Here is a 19,130-nt window from a genome sequence, read left to right as displayed (position 1 = left end):
TATACATGATAGAGAGGTGGCCCACAAAAGGTACTTAAGCCTTCCATCACCAGAATCTCATGCACTTTATATTTCTGCCCGGAACCATGCCAAGTCTGTTCTCCAACTAGCCAAAAACTCCTTCATTAACATAAAATGTCAAAACCTTTCAAGATCTAACTCCCCTTGTGATTTCTGGCATCTAGCCAAAAATATCTCCAATAACTTTGCTTCTTCTTCTTTCCCTCCTCTACTTCAACCAGATGGCACCACTGCTATCACATCTATTTCTAAAGCTGAACTCTTTGCTCAAACCTTTGCTAAAAACTCTACCTTGGACGATTCTGGGCTTGTTCCTCCCTCTCCTCCACCCTCTGACTACTTCATGCCACGTATTAAAATTTTTCGTAATGATGTTTTCCATGCCCTCGCTGGCCTAAACCCTCAGAAGGCTTATGGACCTGATGGGGTCCCTCCTATTGTTCTCTGAAACTGTGCCTCTGTGCTTGCACCTTGCCTAGTCAAACTCTTTCAGCTCTGTCTGTCAACATCTACCTTTCCTTCTTGCTGGAAGTTTGCCTACATTCAACCTGTTCCTAAAAAGGGTGATCGCTCTAATCCCTCAAACTACCGTCCTATTGCTTTAATTTCCTGCTTATCTAAAGTTTTTGAATCTATCCTCAACAGGAAGATTCTTAAACATCTATCACTTCACAACTTTCTATCTGATCGCCAGTATGGGTTCCGTCAAGGTCGCTCTACTGGTGATCTTCTGGCTTTCTTTACTGAGTCTTGGTCATCCTCTTTTAGAGACTTTGGTGAAACTTTTGCTGTTGCCTTGGACATATCAAAAGCCTTTGATAGAGTCTGGCACAAAGCTTTGATTTCCAAACTACCCTCCTACAGTTTCTATCCTTCTCTCTGTAACTTCATCTCAAGTTTCCTTTCTGACCGTTCTATTGCTGCTGTGGTAGACAGTCACTGTTCTTCTCCTAAATCTATTAACAGTGGTGTTCCTCAGGGTTCTGTCCTGTCACCCACTCTCTTCTTATTATTCATTAATGATCTTCTAAACAAAACTTCTTGTCCTATCCACTCCTATGCTGATGATACCACCCTGCACTTTTCCACGTCTTTTCATAGACGTCCAACCCTTCAGGAGGTAAACATATCACGCAGGGAAGCCACAGAACGCCTGACTTCTGATCTTTCTAAAATTTCTGATTGGGGCAGAGCAAACTTGGTATTGTTCAATGCCTCAAAAACTCAATTCCTCCATCTATCAACTCGACACAACCTTCCAGACAACTATCCCCTCTTCTTCAATGACACCCAACTGTCCCCCTCTTCTACACTGAACATCCTCGGTCTGTCCTTTACTTATAATCTGAACTGGAAACTTCACATCTCATCTCTAGCTAAAACAGCTTCTATGAAGTTAGGTGTTCTGAGACGTCTCCGCCAGTTTTCAAAAAGCTTTTCGTCTCATCAACTCCTTTCCTCTAACTGACTGTCTTCAGCCCCTCTCTCACTGCCGCAATGTTGCATATCTAGCTGTCTTCTACCGCTATTTTCATGCCAACTGCTCTTCTGATCTTGCTAACTGCATGCCTCCCCTCCTTCCACGGCCTCGCTGCACAAGACTTTCTTCTTTCTCTCACCCCTATTCTGTCCACCTCTCTAATGCAAGAGTTAACCAGTATTCTCAATCATTCATCCCTTTCTCTGGTAAACTCTGGAACTCCATGCCTGCTTCTGTATTTCCACCTTCCTATGACTTGAATTCCTTCAAGAGGGAAGTTTCAAGACACTTATCCACCAATTTTTGACCACTGCTTTGACCCTTTTATGGGACTGGCATTTCAGTGGGCATTTTTTTTTATTAGATTTTTGTTGCCCTTGGCCAGTATCCTTCTTACATAAAAAAAAAAAAAAAAAAATGCTCACTTCCCTGACTTTAATGTTACCCTACTCTATGTTATTGACTTTTCTGCAACTTGTTGCAGCCCATCCCTGCATTAGGCTTTAGGTTCCCCAAGTTAGAGTATGGCTTACAAACAAATTGACTTCTCACCTTCTCATGCAACACTTGTTAGGATATATCCCAGTCAGCGGCAGCTCTGCAGCAGTCTTTTCTGCACATCTTTGTCCTTGTAGTCTGCATTCTCTTGCACATGAGCAAGGTTAGTCCCCCTCCTCTAGTGCTTTTTTCTACACCCTTCATCCATCTAGTTGTGATTCTCCTGACTGGTTATCTTCCAACAGGCACTCAATCCAGCATTTTTTTGGGGTACCTCTGATCTTCCATCGTTTTAATATATCTGGACCACCTCACCTTCCACTCTTCTGTTAAGTTCAGTACTGCCATAATTCCAATTTCCTGTCTGATTTTTCATTTCTCTTTCTGTCCTGTTTTGTCACACCTTTTATAAGTCTAAGAACTTTAATTTCAGTTGCTTAGACACGTCTTTTCAACTTCTTGGTCAGAGCTCAGGACTCACTACCATATGTTAGTATCGGTCATAATGTAGAGACGTAAATAGTCTTCTTGCACTGGAGGGGGGTATTCTTTTCTCTTAATAGTGGTTACAGTATGTTTAGGGTATTGTATTTGGCATTCCTAATGTTTATCTCATATTCCAGTTGGTTATCTTTACAGAACTCTACTCCCAGATACTTGAAGTGTTTGGCCTTTATCAGTTATTGACCTTTCACTCCAACTCTTCCCTCACCTTGACATCTGCTGACTTTCATGACTTCTGTTCTTGCAATATTCTTCTACATTTTATATCTGTTTAATACATCATTCCATTTTTCTTTCTTCATATTGTAGATCCTCCCAACTGTCTGTAACTACTGCTATATCATCCACATATGCAAGTACCAATGTATTTGTATTTCTATTTCCCTCCACCTTAATTATTCTTTCTGTCCATGTACAAAATGAACACTAACACTCCACCTTGTCTTACTCCACTCCTCATATTGAACCATCTGCCATCTCTGTTTTCAGATTTTTCTCTGCTTTCATTCTTTTCATTATATGCTCCTAATTGCGTTTATTAGACATATTGGAATCTCATATTCATCATGCCATAACTGATCCCTTGGAACCCTATCAAAGGCTTTTTGTAAATATATAAATCCAATATATTTTGGCTGATTCCAGTCCCAACTCTTTTCCATTTGATCAGCTGTTCTCAGCCTGGTCTAGAACCACTTTGCATTCAACTATATATATATATATATATATATATATATATATATATATATATATATATATATATATATATATATATATATATATATATAGTTATTATTTTTTTATTTATTTTTATTTTTTTTATCTTTCTGATATATAACAGAAGGGAAATACCTCTATAATTCTCACAGCTTGTTTTGTCACCTTTTTTTTGTGTATAGGGCAGATCACTGCTCTGGCCCATTTGTCTGGAACTTGCTTGCTTTGCAACACCAGGTTCACCAGGTCCAACACCTACTTTAGTCCAGTGGATCCTGTTTTCTCAATTATTTCTACTGGGATCTCATCATTCCCTGGTGCTTTTCCATTTTCATTCTTATCCACAGTTGCCTTTAATTCTTCTATTATTAGCTATTCATTCTCTTTGATATTCTCTACTTCTCCTTGTCTAAGGTTTTCTATATTTTCTTCTATCACACCTTCACATCCCGGGAAGTTCAATAGATGCTCAAAATACTCTGTCCACCAGTGATTGATATCATATGGCTCTATTAGTAAGTTGTCATCCTTGTCCTTTATGGAATGAGTTGGTACAATGTTTCCTTTCTTATAGGACTTAGCTACATTAAATATTAAATTCCTTCTCCTAGATAAGTCTCTTTCATGATATCCAGTCTTTACCCAACTGTTTCTTTGTGTGTTTCTTTTAATGGTCTCTTCTTCATTCTTTCTCAAAACATACTACTGCCTGTCCAGGGGCCTTCTGGTTTTTATCCATATTCTTTCCATAATCCGTAATGCTTTATTTTTTTGTTTTACAGCATCTTTTACTGTTTCACTCCATGGCATGCTCCTTTTCTTCCTGTTGTTTTGTTTGCAACACTTCTTCAGATACTTTCTTTATGCTACCCTTAAACTTATTCCATTCAGTTTCTATATCTTGTGAGTCAATTTCAGTGTAACTTTCTTCTACCTTTTGCATTAACTGCATGACAACATCTGGGTTTGTTAATTTCTCTATACTAAAGCATTTTTACATTGTCCCTTTGGCATTCTTTGGTTGTGTGAAGTTTATTTTTCCTATTAGTAATTTGTGATCAGAGTCACATGAGAGTGAGGGCATTGCATTAACATCATTTAATAAGGTTTTGTTATTTGTTATTATCATATCAATCATAGGTTTATAAGTATATTCTTGTCTCTCATCATTCCAGTAATACCGAGTCAATTTATGCTCATCTTTATGTTTGAAAAAAATTTTCATTATTGTAAGGTTATTCAACAGACGAAAATCCAGTACTCTTTCACCTTCACGATTCCTGTCTCTGATCCCAAAAGCACCTACATGATTTAGGCCATTTCTGTCTGCACTAACATGGCCATTTAGGTCACCCATAATAATTGTATCTCCATTTGTTAGGTCAAATTCATCTTGTAATGTCTGGTAGAACTCTTCTTTCTCCTCTGTCATCCTCCTCTGTTGGGATGCGTATACTTGTATGAATGTCAGATCTCCTTTATCCAATTTTATGGTCATACTCATGAGACTTTTTCCGATTTGGTTTATTTTCTTTATTCTTTGGGCAATAGTAGGTGAAATAATGATTAAAGCACCATGTTTATTTTCTCTTCCTCCACTATTTGTTAGTTGAAAATCATGATGGATTACTTTCCTCCCAGCCCCACCCCAGCAAGTTTCACACAATCCAAGCACAGCTAATCTTTTTCTTCCATCATAGTCACTATTTCTTCCTCCTCACCATGCATTGTGGATGTGTTGATTGTTGCTATTCCGAGAGTATCCCATGTCCTTGGTCCTTGATCATTTTAGGTCATCATTGTATGGGTCTGTCCATTCCAAGGCTGCCTATGCGTATCTCAAGCAGAAACCTTTTTTTACATCACTGGCTTGCTAGGCTTGTCATGACAACCCTCCTCATTTATCTAGGCTTGGGACCAGCATGGGTTTCTGGATGTTATTCACCATGGCAGAGTTGCCTCCCCCCATTAAATGTGATTTGCATTAGAATATTACTTGTTATTGATAACCAGACTGTACATGGATTTGTGAAGCAGCAGCTTGTCAAAAAATCACATCTATCACACAAAAACCTGCATTATCTTGTCTCTTTCTTTCTAAATTCAACTTCATTGAATACATCAGAAGTGTCTCTCAGTTGATCAAAAGTTTTTGGATAGCATGCATGGTGGTGATCATCAACCATCTTATGGCCTGTGGGTTGAGTTCTTGTAACAAGTCAGGAGAGTTAACCAAATTGATGTAGAGTGGGGTAGGTGCAGATACCCATTGTTATGCTCAAACTGATATACAATGCATTTTCTTCAAAATAAAGACAGTGGCCAAGCAGAAGCACACTAGATTCATGACTTGATAATTTCAACAATAGACCCTTTTCTGGAACCTTGATAAATTATCTTTTAGCTGTAGCTTCATTATAATAATTGAATGTTCATGTAGTGATAGTATGCTTATTATCACCTATATTTATGATACAAGAGAATTTATTTGCATAAACATTTGTCCAAGATACAGAAATGAAATGTAATTTTATAGTATAATAACTTTCCAGGTGTCACAGTTGTTGATTCCTACAGCAGAGACTGCACGCCAAGATTTCTTCTTGAGAAGCTGTATAGATCATGATGTGCCTATGCTTTTAATTGGTCCCACTGGTACTGGCAAGACTGCCCTCACAAATGCAACCTTAACTCACCTCCCCAAGGACAAATTTATTGTAAATACTGTGCACTTCTCAGCTAGGACTTCAGCTGGTCAAGCTCAGGACATTATTATGTCTAAAGTAGACAGGTAAGTTTTATGCTGTACAAGTAGTTTTATAAAATGGAACTTAAAATTGCAATTGTACAAAGTAGGTATTTCAAAGATGCTTCTGAAGTTCCTGATGATTTCATGCCTCATGTCTCTTTGAGAATGAGAACTGTATAGATTTACTTGCTGCCATGAAGCTTTGCTAGCTACCAGTGATTCTTTAAGAGAATTAGCTATGGGTGTGGAAAGGTCTCCATGTTGTTCTGGAAAGTTAGGAAAAAAAAATCTTAGGGTGGCATGTATAAGTTTAACCAATTTATTTGATGAGGTCAAGATAAAAGAGGTTGCAGATGCCTTTAAGTAGTGAAATTTACATTTGGCAGGTTAGATGGAACATGTCTGAAAAGATGTCAAGTATACTATTATATATCAGGAGAAATTATTGTGGGAAAAAAAAATGGTATTATGTGACTGAATTCCTTAACTTGTAGACCTCTATTAGAAGACAAGGCAGATCTGTACTAATCACAATGTACAAGGACCAATCCACTTTAGGTCCTGACAGCAAAGCATGTTAACTCTACAAAACCATAGTAAAATCATCCTGTTTGCCATGTCTGATTCAATCATTTGATTGGACCAGATGTATGCAAACCTCCTGTAGAGGTCTTTGAGGCAACATGTAACCTAAGATATTTTTAATAGTTTACCTCCTCAAACAATTTGGCTTGACTAAAAATTTTCCATAGTCATTCTACTGTTTGTCAACCTCATCCACATGTGACATAAGTGATGGTGATGGTGCTGTCAGAGATGTTGTTTTTAACATCAATCTTTTCCCCAAAGCATTTGTAACATATCTTTGTTATGAGGCTTTCAAACTGGAAGCAAGAGATGTTGTACTTTTCCCTGTCTTTGCCTGGGGGGTGGAAAGCAATAAGTTCTGGTGGTGGAGGTGGTTCCTGAGAGGTAGAGGGCTGAGGTGGTGGAGAGGTGGGATGTAAGGTCAGGCAGGGTGGTAATGAGACTGTGTGGGTTGGTGACTGGTCTTTTTCCCCCCTCCTTTCTTTTCTCTTATCTTCTTCCCTGTATTTAGTCATGAAAGTTTTGGCTTTGAATGATGACCCATTGCTTGCAAATTTGTCAATGGGCAAAAAAGCCAAGAAAAATTGGGAGAGATGCTGGAAAAGGTGAGCGTATATATGCTCTCCTTGACGTCCAGACAAACACTGGGTAGACTAGAGTCCTTTGTCACAACATGGTGGCTCAAAGCTGTCCCACTCACTAGACCATAGCAATATTGCCATATGGACATCCACAAAAATGGAAAAAACACCAAATGGTTGTAAAAAAAATGCTTTCCAAAAAGACATGTCACCTAGTACACTGTGGGGCACTTAGATCCCCTTAAATAACTGTAAACAAAGATGATTTAAACACAGGAGTGATGATATCAGTTTCCTGTTTTCACAGAAAACTGCAGACACCTCAAGGATGACTATGCTGTTAAAAATAAAATTTCGTGGTCTGGGTCAAAAAATTTATTTTTTTTGCCATCCACTTCCCTTAACACAAACTGCTGTGTTTCTCTCAAGCAACTGGTAGCAAAACATAGTGTATGCCTCTTGGAAGTGCAAATTTTACCTTGCTTCCACAAAATTGCTTAGTTTTATATATCGTGGATTATATTTTTTGTAGTTAATATAGTCCCTTATGTTTAATTTTCATCTTAGTCAAGTGAATCCTGTCATTATTTTGTCAACAATCATGAGTAATATAGACATATGTATAGAATGGTTCTTGAGTGACTGAATTCACACTCCTACCCATCTCCTCTCTGCTGTAAAGATGTGCTTCTGTTGCATTGAAAATGTTATCATTGGCACAATGGCATCAAAATTGAGTCATAATAAAAGAAACATAAGAAGAGAAAATCTAAGTAAACTGTTGGGGATTCAGAAAGAGTGAGAAGCGAATCACTCTGATGTCCTTGAAGATTAGTGATTTTGCTTCTTGCACTCAGTGGCTCAACTTGATTTCCTGCTCCTCTTAGCAACTTGTTATAATATTTGGTTAGACACAATTTTTGCTGCATCCATTTTTCTTTTTATCCAGCACAATACAGTAACATAATGTCAATTGACTGACATGTAATAAGTATCATATTACAAAAAATCATACTCCTTTATAAGTACTCCATGTTACAAGTGTATCTCATCGCTATTATTGAAGTTGTGCTATATATATATATATATATATATATATATATATATATATATATATATATATATATATATATATATATATATATATATATATATTAAACCAAGAATGATGCATCTGTAGTGTATAATAAGACAAGACAGGCCAACCAAGTGGTGAGAGGTTCAAGCACATCACGACATGCAACACTCCACTCCCTTCTCTCCCCTCACTCCCTACACTTGCGGTTTTCCTGTTACAACTACAACTGTCATTACTTTCTGATCACCCTTCATATCTGGGTCTTTCTGCATCTGAGCATGACAGTAAAACTCCATTACCTGTGTTGCCTCTGATATATTCATCCCTCCCCTTCCTATCTTTGATCTGGTAATCTGACAAGATGCCATTAGGTAAAAAAAGAAAAAATTTATTATTCTCATGCCTTTACATAGTGATACTGTAGTTGATCAGGATTTTCTCATTAAAAAGAAATCAAGTGGGCTGTATTATTATTTACATAATAATAGGAACTGATGGCAATTTGTACTTTTCTTGCAGAAGAAGAAAAGGTGTGTTTGGGCCAGCTATGGGCAGAAAATATGTTGTGTTCGTTGATGATGTCAACCTACCACAAAAAGAGATGTATGGTGCTCAGCCTCCCATTGAATTCCTAAGACAGTGGTTGGATCATCACCATTTTTATGATAAAAAAGATACATCAAAAATTGAGCTTGTGGATTCAGTGAGTGACAACAGTTTATAGTACACTAAAAATTAGCATGCTAACTTATTACCATTTAATTAGATTTTATTATTATTATTTTTTTTTTTTATTTACTTTTAATTATTATTATTTATTTATTTATTTATTTATTTATTTATTTATTTTATTTTATTTTATTTTTTCCTGATACAGTGTGTATAATTTTTTCGCACTTTATTCTAGATGCAAAAATACATTTACTAGCAACTTTCCTCCTCAGTTATTTCTAGGTGCTATGACTCCACCAAGTACTGGCCGTAATAATATCTGTGGACGATTCACCCGTCACCTCAATATCATGTGCATTGATACCTTTGAGGATAAAACTTTGGACAAAATATTCGGATCAATTATGACATGGCACTTTAGCACTCAAGAAGATGAAAACATCCAGAGATTGAGTAAGGTAAGTTCATTCTGAAGTTGTATAATTAACTGAGTTTTTAATTGAAAGTGGCTGACTGATGTAGTAACATTATTGTATTAAACTTAAGCATAATATGAATTTCCCAACAGTTTTATTCTTCTCTTTCCCAGAATCATTCCTAATTTTTACTTGCACATTTCTGAATTTATATGAGATTACAGTAAAACCTCCATAAGTTGGCCCCATAAGTTGGGCTCAGCCTGTGACATCTTATGAAAATTCAGACATGTGAAATATCACTAAAAATACATTGCAAATCCCTCCTACAGGCTCAGTGTCTTCAGTTCATTACCTTCTTCCTTCTATAGTCTCTCCTTGCACCTTGCAATGAGAACATGATGCAAAGAAGGGCTGCTGGTCCTAGTTGAAGGTTGGGAGGTTTAGCCTTTGCAGCAGCACCTCCCTGATGAAGTTTTGTTTATGGTTTCTTTTTGCAGTCTGATCTCTCTTATTTCTCACAAATTAATTTGTATACTTTTCTCTCTTTTCATTCTAAAACTGTATACTATCCTGGTGTACATGGCTTTCAACCACAGCCCTTTCCTAAATCATTGTTCAAAGCAAAATATGGTCAGATGGCAAAATTTTATTATCAAAAAACTCAAAGAATCAAAGAAATGTTTATTGTCACAAAAGTGCAGTAAAATGTGAGTAAACAATGCCTTTTATCTTACAATGCATAACATAGTGTTTACCATGAGCAAATGTACATACAAATTAAAAATGTTGTATTCACCCTAGTGACGAGTTGGTCATATGCAGTCATATGTGGTTGGTCAAATACATCACATGCCACATACCCACTGCATTTCATTTGTTGTCTCAATATTACTGTTGTCAAAAAAAGGAGCTCACCAATAATCTGATCTTCATTTTCCTATATAGTCTTCACAGTTTATCATTTTGCTGGTCTTCATCTCTTCTCTTATCCTTGTCCATTCCCTTTCTTTTGAACCAAGCTACTTTGGTTAAACAAAACTCATGTGCAGGTGCTGCATGATGTGTATGGCTACTGGGACAAGAGTGAGGCTTCTTTACTCTCAATCTCTCACCCCAGCAGCCCTGCACATCACACCATACCTGCACACAAGCTTTGTTTACCTGCAGCAGCTTGGTTCAAGAGAAGTGTATAAATTACTAAGACTCTATGTAGAAAATAATGATCTGATTGTTGATGAGCTCCTTTTTGACAAGTTACATAGAAACAACAAAATACTATTATTATTAAATACTATACAGTTTTTGGAAGAAAAGGGATATTTGAGGGAAAGAAGAAAGCAGATTAAACCACAAAAAGAAAACATAACAAGACTACATTGGCAAGGTGCTATTGTAATGGCAAAACCTCCTGACCTTCAACCAGAACCAGAACTAGCAGCCCTTCTTGACATCATGTCAACCTACACAGTAATTATTATTGAGTTAGGTTATGCAGAGTTTGATCTGGCTTAATTCAGTTTACCCAGAATGATGTCAACTTGCAAGAATTTTGCAGAAATCACTGTTCTGCTGATAGATGTGTAATTTTGACTTTTTTTTTTTATGTAGGAAGGATACTGGCCAAGGGCAACAAAAATCTAATAAAAAAAAATGCCCACTGAAATGCCAGTCCCATAAAAGGGTCAAAGCAGTGGTCAAAAATTGGTGGATAAGTCTTGAAACCTCCCTCTTGAAGGAATTCAAGTCATAGGAAGGTGGAAATACAGAAGCAGGCAGGGAGTTCCAGAGTTTACCAGAGAAAGGGATGAATGATTGAGAATACTGGTTAACTCTTGTGTTAGAGAGGTGGACAGAATAGGGGTGAGAGAAAGAAGAAAGTCTTGTGCAGCGAGGCCGTGGAAGGAGGGGAGCATGCAGTTAGCAAGATCAAAAGAGCAGTTAGCATGAAAATAGCGGTAGAAGACAGCTAGATATGCAACATTGCAGTGGTGAGAGAGAGGCTGAAGACAGTCAGTTAGAGGAGAGAAGTTGATGAGACGAAAAGCTTTTGATTCCACCCTGTCTAGAAGAGCAGTATGAGTGGAACCCCCCCAGACATGTGAAGCATACTCCATACATGGACGGATAAGGCCCTTGTACAGAGTTAGCAGCTGGGGGGGGGTGAGAAAAACTGGCGGAGACATCTCAGAACACCTAACTTCATAGAAGCTGTTTTAGCTAGAGATGAGATGTGAAGTTTCCAGTTCAGATTATAAGTAAAGGACAGACTGAGGATGTTCAGTGTAGAAGAGGGGGACAGTTGAGTGTCATTGAAGAAGAGGGGATAGTTGTCTGGAAGGTTGTGTTGAGTTGATAGATGGAGGAATTGAGTTTTTGAGGCATTGAACAATACCAAGTTTGCTCTGCCCCAATCAGAAATTTTAGAAAGATCAGAAGTCAGGCAATCTGTGGCTTCCCTGCATGATATGTTTACCTCCTGAAGGGTTGGACATCTATGAAAAGACGTGGAAAAGTGCAGGGTGGTATCATCAGCATAGGAGTGGATAGGACAAGAAGTTTTGTTTAGAAAATCATTAATGAATAATAAGAAGAGAGTGGGTGACAGGACAGAACCCTGAGGAACACCACTGTTAATAGATTTAGGAGAAGAACAGTGACTGTTTACCACAGCAGCAATAGAACGGTCAGAAAGGAAACTTGAGATGAAGTTACAGAGAGAAGGATAGAAACCGTAAGAGGGTAGTTTGGAAATCAAAGCTTTGTGCCAGACTCTATCAAAGGCTTTTGATATGTCCAAGGCAACAGCAAAAGTTTCACCAAAATCTCTAAAAGAGGATGACCAAGACTCAGTAAGGAAAGCCAGAAGATCACCAGTAAAGCGGCCTTGACGGAACCCATACTGGCGATCAGATAGAAGGTTGTGAAGTGATAGATGTTTAAGAATCTTCCTGTTGAGGATAGATTCAAAAACTTTAGATAAGCAGGAAATTAAAGCAGTAGGACGGTAGTTTGAGGGATTAGAGCGGTCACCCTTTTTAGGAACAGGTTGAATGTAGGCAAACTTCCAGCAAGAAGGAAAGGTAGATGTTGACAGACAGAGCTGAAAGAGTTTGACTAGGCAAGGTGCAAGCACGGAGGCACAGTTTCGGAGAACAATAGGAGGGACCCCATCAGGTCCATAAGCCTTCCAAGGGTTTAGGCCAGCGAGGGCATGGAAAACATCATTGCGGAGAATTTTAATAGGTGGCATGAAGTAGTCAGAGGGTGGAGGAGAGGGAGCAAGGTAGAGTTGTTAGCAAAGGTTTGAGCAAAGAGTTCAGCTTTAGAAATAGATGTGATAGCAGTGGTGCCATCTGGTTGAAGTAGAGGAGGGAAAGAAGAAGAAGCAAAGTTATTGGAGATATTTTTGGCTAGATGCCAGAAATCACGAGGGGAGTTAGATCTTGAAAGGTTTTGACATTTTATGTTAATGAAGGAGTTTTTGGCTAGTTGGAGAACAGACTTGGCATGGTTCCGGGCAGAAATATAAAGTGCATGAGATTCTGGTGATGGAAGGCTTAAGTACCTTTTGTGGGCCACCTCTCTATCATGTATAGCACGAGAACAAGCTGTGTTAAACCAAGGTTTAGAAGGTTTAGGACGAGAAAAGGAGTGAGGAATGTACGCCTCCATGCCAGACACTATCACCTCTGTTATGCGCTCAGCACACAAAGACGGGTCTCTGACACGGAAGCAGTAGTCATTCCAAGGAAAATCAGCAAAATACCTCCTCAGGTCCCCCCAACTAGCAGAGGCAAAACGCCAGAGGCACCTTCGCTTAGGGGGATCCTGAGGAGGGATTGGAGTGATAGGACAAGATAAAGATGTGAGATTGTGATCGGAGGAGCCCAACGGAGAAGAAAGGGTGACAGCATAAGCAGAAGGATTAGAGGTCAGGAAAAGGTCAAGAATGTTGGGCGTATCTCCAAGATGGTCAGGAATACGAGTAGGGTGTTGCACCAATTGCTCTAGGTCATGGAGGATAGCAAAGCTGTAGGCTAGTTCACCAGGATGGTCAGTGAAGGGAGAGGAAAGCCAAAGCTGGTGGTGAACATTGAAGTTTCCAAGAATGGAGATCTCTGCAAAAGGGAAGAGGGTCAGAATGTGCTCCACTTTGGAAGTTAAGTAGTCAAAGAATTTCTTATAGTCAGAGGAGTTAGGAGAGAGGTATACAGCACAGATAAATTTAGTATGAGAATGACTCTGTAGTCGTAGCCAGATGGTGGAAAACTCGGAAGATTCAAGAGCGTGGGCACGAGAGCAGGTTAAGTCATTGCGCACATAAACGCAGCATCCAGCTTTGGATAAAAAATGAGGATAGAGAAAGTAGGAGGGAAGAGAAAAGGGCTACTGTCAGTTGCCTCAGACACCTGAGTTTCAGTGAGGAAAAGAAGATGAGGTTTAGAAGAGGAGAGGTGGTGTTCTACAGATTGAAAATTAGATCTTAGACCGCGAATGTTGCAGAAGTTAATGAAGAAAAGGTTGAGGGGGGTGTCAAGACACTTAGAGTCGTCAACAGAAAGGCAGTCCGACCTGGGGACATTTATGGTCCCCTCCCCAGATGGGGACTCCGAGGCTGTCGTAGGAGTCGCCATTATTTTAAAATTTTTGAGTGAAGGGTGTGTGTGTTATTAGGTGCTTGTAGTTTTGTGTGGAGGAAGAGAGCTGTCTTTAGAGGGCAGGCTGTGACTGCCCCCTTGTGTTGTGAGACACAAAGGGAAACGTTCAGTGAGGTCACAGCTGGGTTTAATGATAAGTTCACAGCACCCCCTGAACAGTGCTTTAGACCTCACTGGGAGTGATTATCGTTTCGGCAGGTGTCTACTGCCTCCTCCAACTATAGAATACCAATTTATAGAAGTTTTAATATGTATGTCAACTCTTTAGAATGTCTATACTGAGGTCAGTATTTACCTTTACTCTTAATTATGTTATGTTTGTAAGAGTGTTTCTGTCTTAAGATTTCTTAGAGTTCATAGGAACTGAATTATTGTGTATTGCATAGTGTTGTGATTTTTTTTTTTTTTTTTAAGTTTTAGTATGTAAGTCAACTCTGGAATGTCTACACTGAGGTCAGTATTTACCTTTATTCTTAATTATGTTATGTTTGTAAGAGTGTTTCTGTCTTAAGCTTTCTTAGAGTTCATAGGAACTGAATTATTGTGTATTGCATAGTATTGTATGGAATATATGCTCATCTTCTCCCCTTGGTTTTAATGTCTCATTAAGCTTTCAGGATCCCTTCATTATGTGACTTTCTTGAAAATGTACATTGATTTAATTTTCTTTTTCATCCTCATTGCTAGACTGTGGTTGAGGCTACTCGAAAAGTGTACAAGAATATCATCTCTACATTCCTCCCCACACCAGCTAAAAGCCATTATGTTTTCAATTTGAGAGACTTCTCACGAGTAGTGGGTGGAATCCTTTTAGTACCCAACACTTGTCTCAATACTGTTGATAAAGTTATCAGACTTTGGCTTCATGAAACCTACCGTGTTTTCCATGATCGCCTATGTGATGACAACGACAGGTATCTCTAGAATTTTTATACACTGTGTATTGTGTCACAAAAATAAGTGTAACAAAATGGATACAGAAGCAATAGATAAAGATATGAGATTGTTATATAGCATTTGGATATTCATTGAAAGCACCAGTTTTAATAATTTTCAAGTGAACAATATTTATTGTTTTGCAGACAAGAGTTCTTCATGATAGTAAAGGACATATGTCAAGAGACTTTTCGCCTTGAGTTGAACTCAGTTTTAACTCATTTGATAAAAGAGGAAGAAGATATAGATGCCCAACATCTTAACAATCTTATTTTTGGCAATTTTATGATCCCTGATGCAGAAAATCCTGTATATGATGAGGTGAGTGGAAGAGAGAAATGAAACAGCCTGCCTAAAACTGACTCATTCATAGTTTATTTGACTGTGTATAATTTCATACATAGTCCTTATGTGGTAATACAGGTTGACTCGATACTTCAGTGTCATTTAATCTAAACCCCATTTAATGTAGCACATTTTCAGCTGGCTATATTCTCTTTCTTTTTAAACGTGTCATAGCTATATGATTAGTTTACTGTGTGCAGCCACAGACAATGCTACAAGCATAGCACAATACAACTGTGGTGTGCACTGTAGTGAGAAAAGGACATCAAAACACTTAACAGGTATATCACATATCTTACATAATATCAAAATCTCTTGGGAGTTTAACTGATAATTTACTTTTACCCTGTTCTGCTTGTAATATGTTTTGGATAGAAATAGAGCAAGAAAACAAGAACAGTGATATAAAAATTCCTCAATTTGAAAAAAATCAATGAGCATATATGGGCTTTAAATTTGAGATAACACAACAAATATATACAGTACCCTCCCAAGTTTTGCACCTAGTCTTCAATTCTTACCATCCCAAGTTTTGCGCATTATCACCCTGAGTTTTAAACTGCTTTGACAAGAATATGTCACATATACTTATTGTCGATGTCACGTGTGTGCATACAGTAAATTCTGCCTAAGTCTAAGCTCTCTCTCTCTCTCTCTCTCTCTCTCTCTCTCTCTCTCTCTCTCTCTCTCTCTCTCTCTCTCTCTCTCTCTCTCTCTCTCTCTCTCTCTCTCTCTCTCTCTCTCTCCCTCCCTCCTAAGGACTGCTAAAGAGAATGAGACTGATTGAGAATGAAAATGGAATTACATATAAAAGTGTGAGAAACAGTGAAGTGAAAATGACATTAAATGAATGAGAGAGAGAGAGAGAGAGAGAGAGAGAGAGAGAGAGAGAGAGAGAGAGAGAGAGAGAGAGAGAGAGAGGTTTCACTCCCTTGTCCCATATCAATGACAGAAAAGGAGGGAGAGAAGGTGACAGGGAGGGAGGTCTGAGGCAAAATGAAAGAAGGAAGAGGAAAAGAAAAAAGGGAGGAAGGCACAGGCACAGATAGGTGAGCAGCAGCTTGCACTGCTGGTGAGTTAGTTTTACAAGTCTTAGTTTGTTATTCCAATTGAATTTTTATTAAAAATTCCAGTGCTTGCACTAGTGGCAAGTTCATTATGCCAATTTTGGTTCATTATTCCAAATAAATTTTTATTAAAATTACAGTGCTCACATGAGTGGTGACTTTGTTATGTCAGTTTTGGTTTGTTATACTAATTAAGTTTTTAAAAATTCCAGTGCTTGCATTAGTGGCAAATTTTTATGCTAATTTTGGTTCGCTATTCAGATTAAATATTTATTAAATTTCAATGTATTAATGCACTTGTATGTTATAACGACCATGCGTTGTTGCATACACTACTGTATTTTGTGCTGTACTTGAGTCCAAGTACAAGTACACTTTTTATTGATGCCCCTAACTTTTTTTTTCAATAGTATAGTGTGTGTGTGTGTGTGTGTATTTCCCTAATTGTATAGTACAGGGTCCGAGCCAAAGCTCAATTAGTCCTGTCTCCATACCCGAATTTGTCCAATTTCTCTTTAAACATGTGCACACTCTTTGCCGCAACCACCTCTTCTTTTAAGTTATTCCATATTTCAACCGTTCGATGCGGAAAGCTGTATTTCTTAATATCTCCCAAACAATGACTCTTCTTTAATTTCTTCATATGTCCCCTTGTACGTCTATCTCCTGCCTCCACTTTTACAACTAGGTCATCTCTGTCTATCTTCTCCATGCCATTTACTAATTTGAACATTGTTATCAGGTCTCCTCTTTCCCTTCTTTCTTGCAGTGTTGGTAATCCAATTTCTTCCAGTCTCTCCTCGTAACTTAGGTCTTCCAATTCAGGTATCATTTTCGTAGCTGTTCTTTGTATTCTTTCCAATTTCCTTATATCTTTCTTCTTGTGTGGAGACCATACCACTGCTGCGTATTCCAATTTGGGGCGTATCATGTGTGTTATGATTTTCTTCATCATTTCTTTGTTTAGGTAATTAAATGCCACCCTGATATTTGCTAGCAAATTATACGAGTATGTAGAGCCAAATATTCCATTGATGTGTTTTTCTGGTGATAGCGTGTCTTGAATTATTACTCCTAAGTCTTTTTCTTCTTTGCTCTTTCGTATTGTGATTCCTCCCATCTTATACTCCCATGAAGGTCTCCTTTTACTTCTTCCCATCTCCATTACATGGCACTTTTTTATATTGAATTCTAATTTCCATCGTTTACTCCATTCATAAATTCTATCAATATCCCTCTGTAGTTCCTCACAGTCCTCTTGGTTCTTTATTACTTTCATCAATTTTGCATCATCTGCAAACATGTTAATGTAGCTATTTAAACCCACAGTCATATCATTTATATAGACCTGAAACATTATAGGTGCCAACACAGACCCTTGTGGTACTCCGCTTGTTACTTCGCACCAACTTGATTTATTATCTCTGATTACTGTGCTCATTTCCCTACCTTGGAGATAATCCTTCATCCACTTAAGTATTTTTCCTTTTAGCCCTCCTCGATGTTCCAGTTTCCATACGAGACTTTTATGTGGAACTGTATCAAAAGCTTTTTTCAGATCTAAATAGACTGCATCAACCCAACCATCTCTCTCTTGTAGTTTATCTATTACTCTTGTATAAAAGCTCAGTAAGTTTGTTACGCAAGATCTCTCTTTCCTGAAACCGAATTGTTTTTCTGTTATTATATTTTCTTGTTCAAGATATTGCACCCATCTGTTTTTAATGACTATTTCACAGAGTTTACTTACAATACTCGTGAGTGAGACTGGTCTGTAATTCAGTGGTTCCATTTTATTACCTCCTTTGTATAACGGTACTATATTTGCTCTCTTCCATTCCTTTGGTACTTTTCCCTCCTTCAAAGAACTGTTAATTATCTCCCATGTTCGTTCTTCCAATTCCTCTCTACATTCTTTCAATATCCATCCATTTACTTCGTCTGGTCCCATCGCCTTCCTAGTATCTAGCTCTTCCAGTAGTCTTTTAATTTCTTTTCTTTCCACTTGTATGTTTGCTATTCCTTTCTGTTGTTCCTCATCTCCCAGTGATGCAAAGACAGTTTCTCTTGTAAATACAGACTTAAAGCTTTTATTCAGTATCTCAGCCATCTCTTGTGTGGTTTCATAAATTTCTCCATTTTTCTTCAGCTTTGTAATGGTATCTCTATGCTTTATTTTTCCATTTACATATCTATAGAAAAGTTTGGGTTCTTCTTTACACTTTCCAACTACATCTCTTTCAAAATTTCTTTCTTCTTCTCTTCTTATTTTAACATAATCATTTCTAGCTGTCCTGTATTCTTCTCTATTTATCTCATTCCATTGTTTCCTCATTTTTTTCCATGCTCTCTCCTTCTTTTTTGCCTCTGCACACTTTGCATTAAACCACACTTTCTTATTTTCTTTTTACCTTATATCTTGGCACATATCTTTCAACACCTTCTCTAAACTTGCTTAAAAACACTTGATATTTTTTCTGCACCTCCATACCTCTTAATAAATTATTCCAATCAAGCTCTCCGTAGAATTTCTTTAACCCTGTAAAGTCTGCCTTAGCATAATTTTTTCTCTCATTTTTATATTCCTCATTGAATTTTGGCACTTCTTTGATCTCTATCTCCATCTTCACATGATCACTTTTTCCCACTGGACACAAATATTCTATACTTGGTTCATTTTCTGGCTTTTTTGTAAAAACCAAGTCTAAGAGTGATGGTTCATCTTCCCCTCTGTACCTAGTATTTTCTTTCACCCATTGATCCATCGTGTTTACCATCATAGTCTGTAAAAATTCTTCACTCCATGTACTGGCAATC

General features: G+C 37.9%; 1 protein-coding gene across 4 annotated transcripts in view; it reads left to right on the top strand.

Moving 5' to 3' along the window:
* LOC135099898 (dynein axonemal heavy chain 3-like) overlaps positions 1-19,130 on the top strand; it is a 430,253-nt gene that overhangs the window by 257,522 nt on the left and 153,601 nt on the right. For all 4 annotated transcript variants that reach the window (XM_064002569.1, XM_064002565.1, XM_064002567.1 and 1 more), the window contains 5 exons: positions 5,773-6,011; positions 8,736-8,919; positions 9,161-9,346; positions 14,653-14,879; positions 15,048-15,222. In XM_064002569.1, the coding sequence (XP_063858639.1) occupies positions 5,773-6,011; positions 8,736-8,919; positions 9,161-9,346; positions 14,653-14,879; positions 15,048-15,222 (1,011 nt within the window). The remainder of the gene's footprint in view (positions 1-5,772; positions 6,012-8,735; positions 8,920-9,160; positions 9,347-14,652; positions 14,880-15,047; positions 15,223-19,130) is intronic.

This window comes from Scylla paramamosain, chromosome 4, assembly GCF_035594125.1.
Source record: "Scylla paramamosain isolate STU-SP2022 chromosome 4, ASM3559412v1, whole genome shotgun sequence".
In the NCBI taxonomy this organism is placed as follows: Eukaryota; Metazoa; Arthropoda; class Malacostraca; order Decapoda; family Portunidae; genus Scylla; species Scylla paramamosain.
This window is presented reverse-complemented; position numbering and strand designations above follow the sequence as displayed.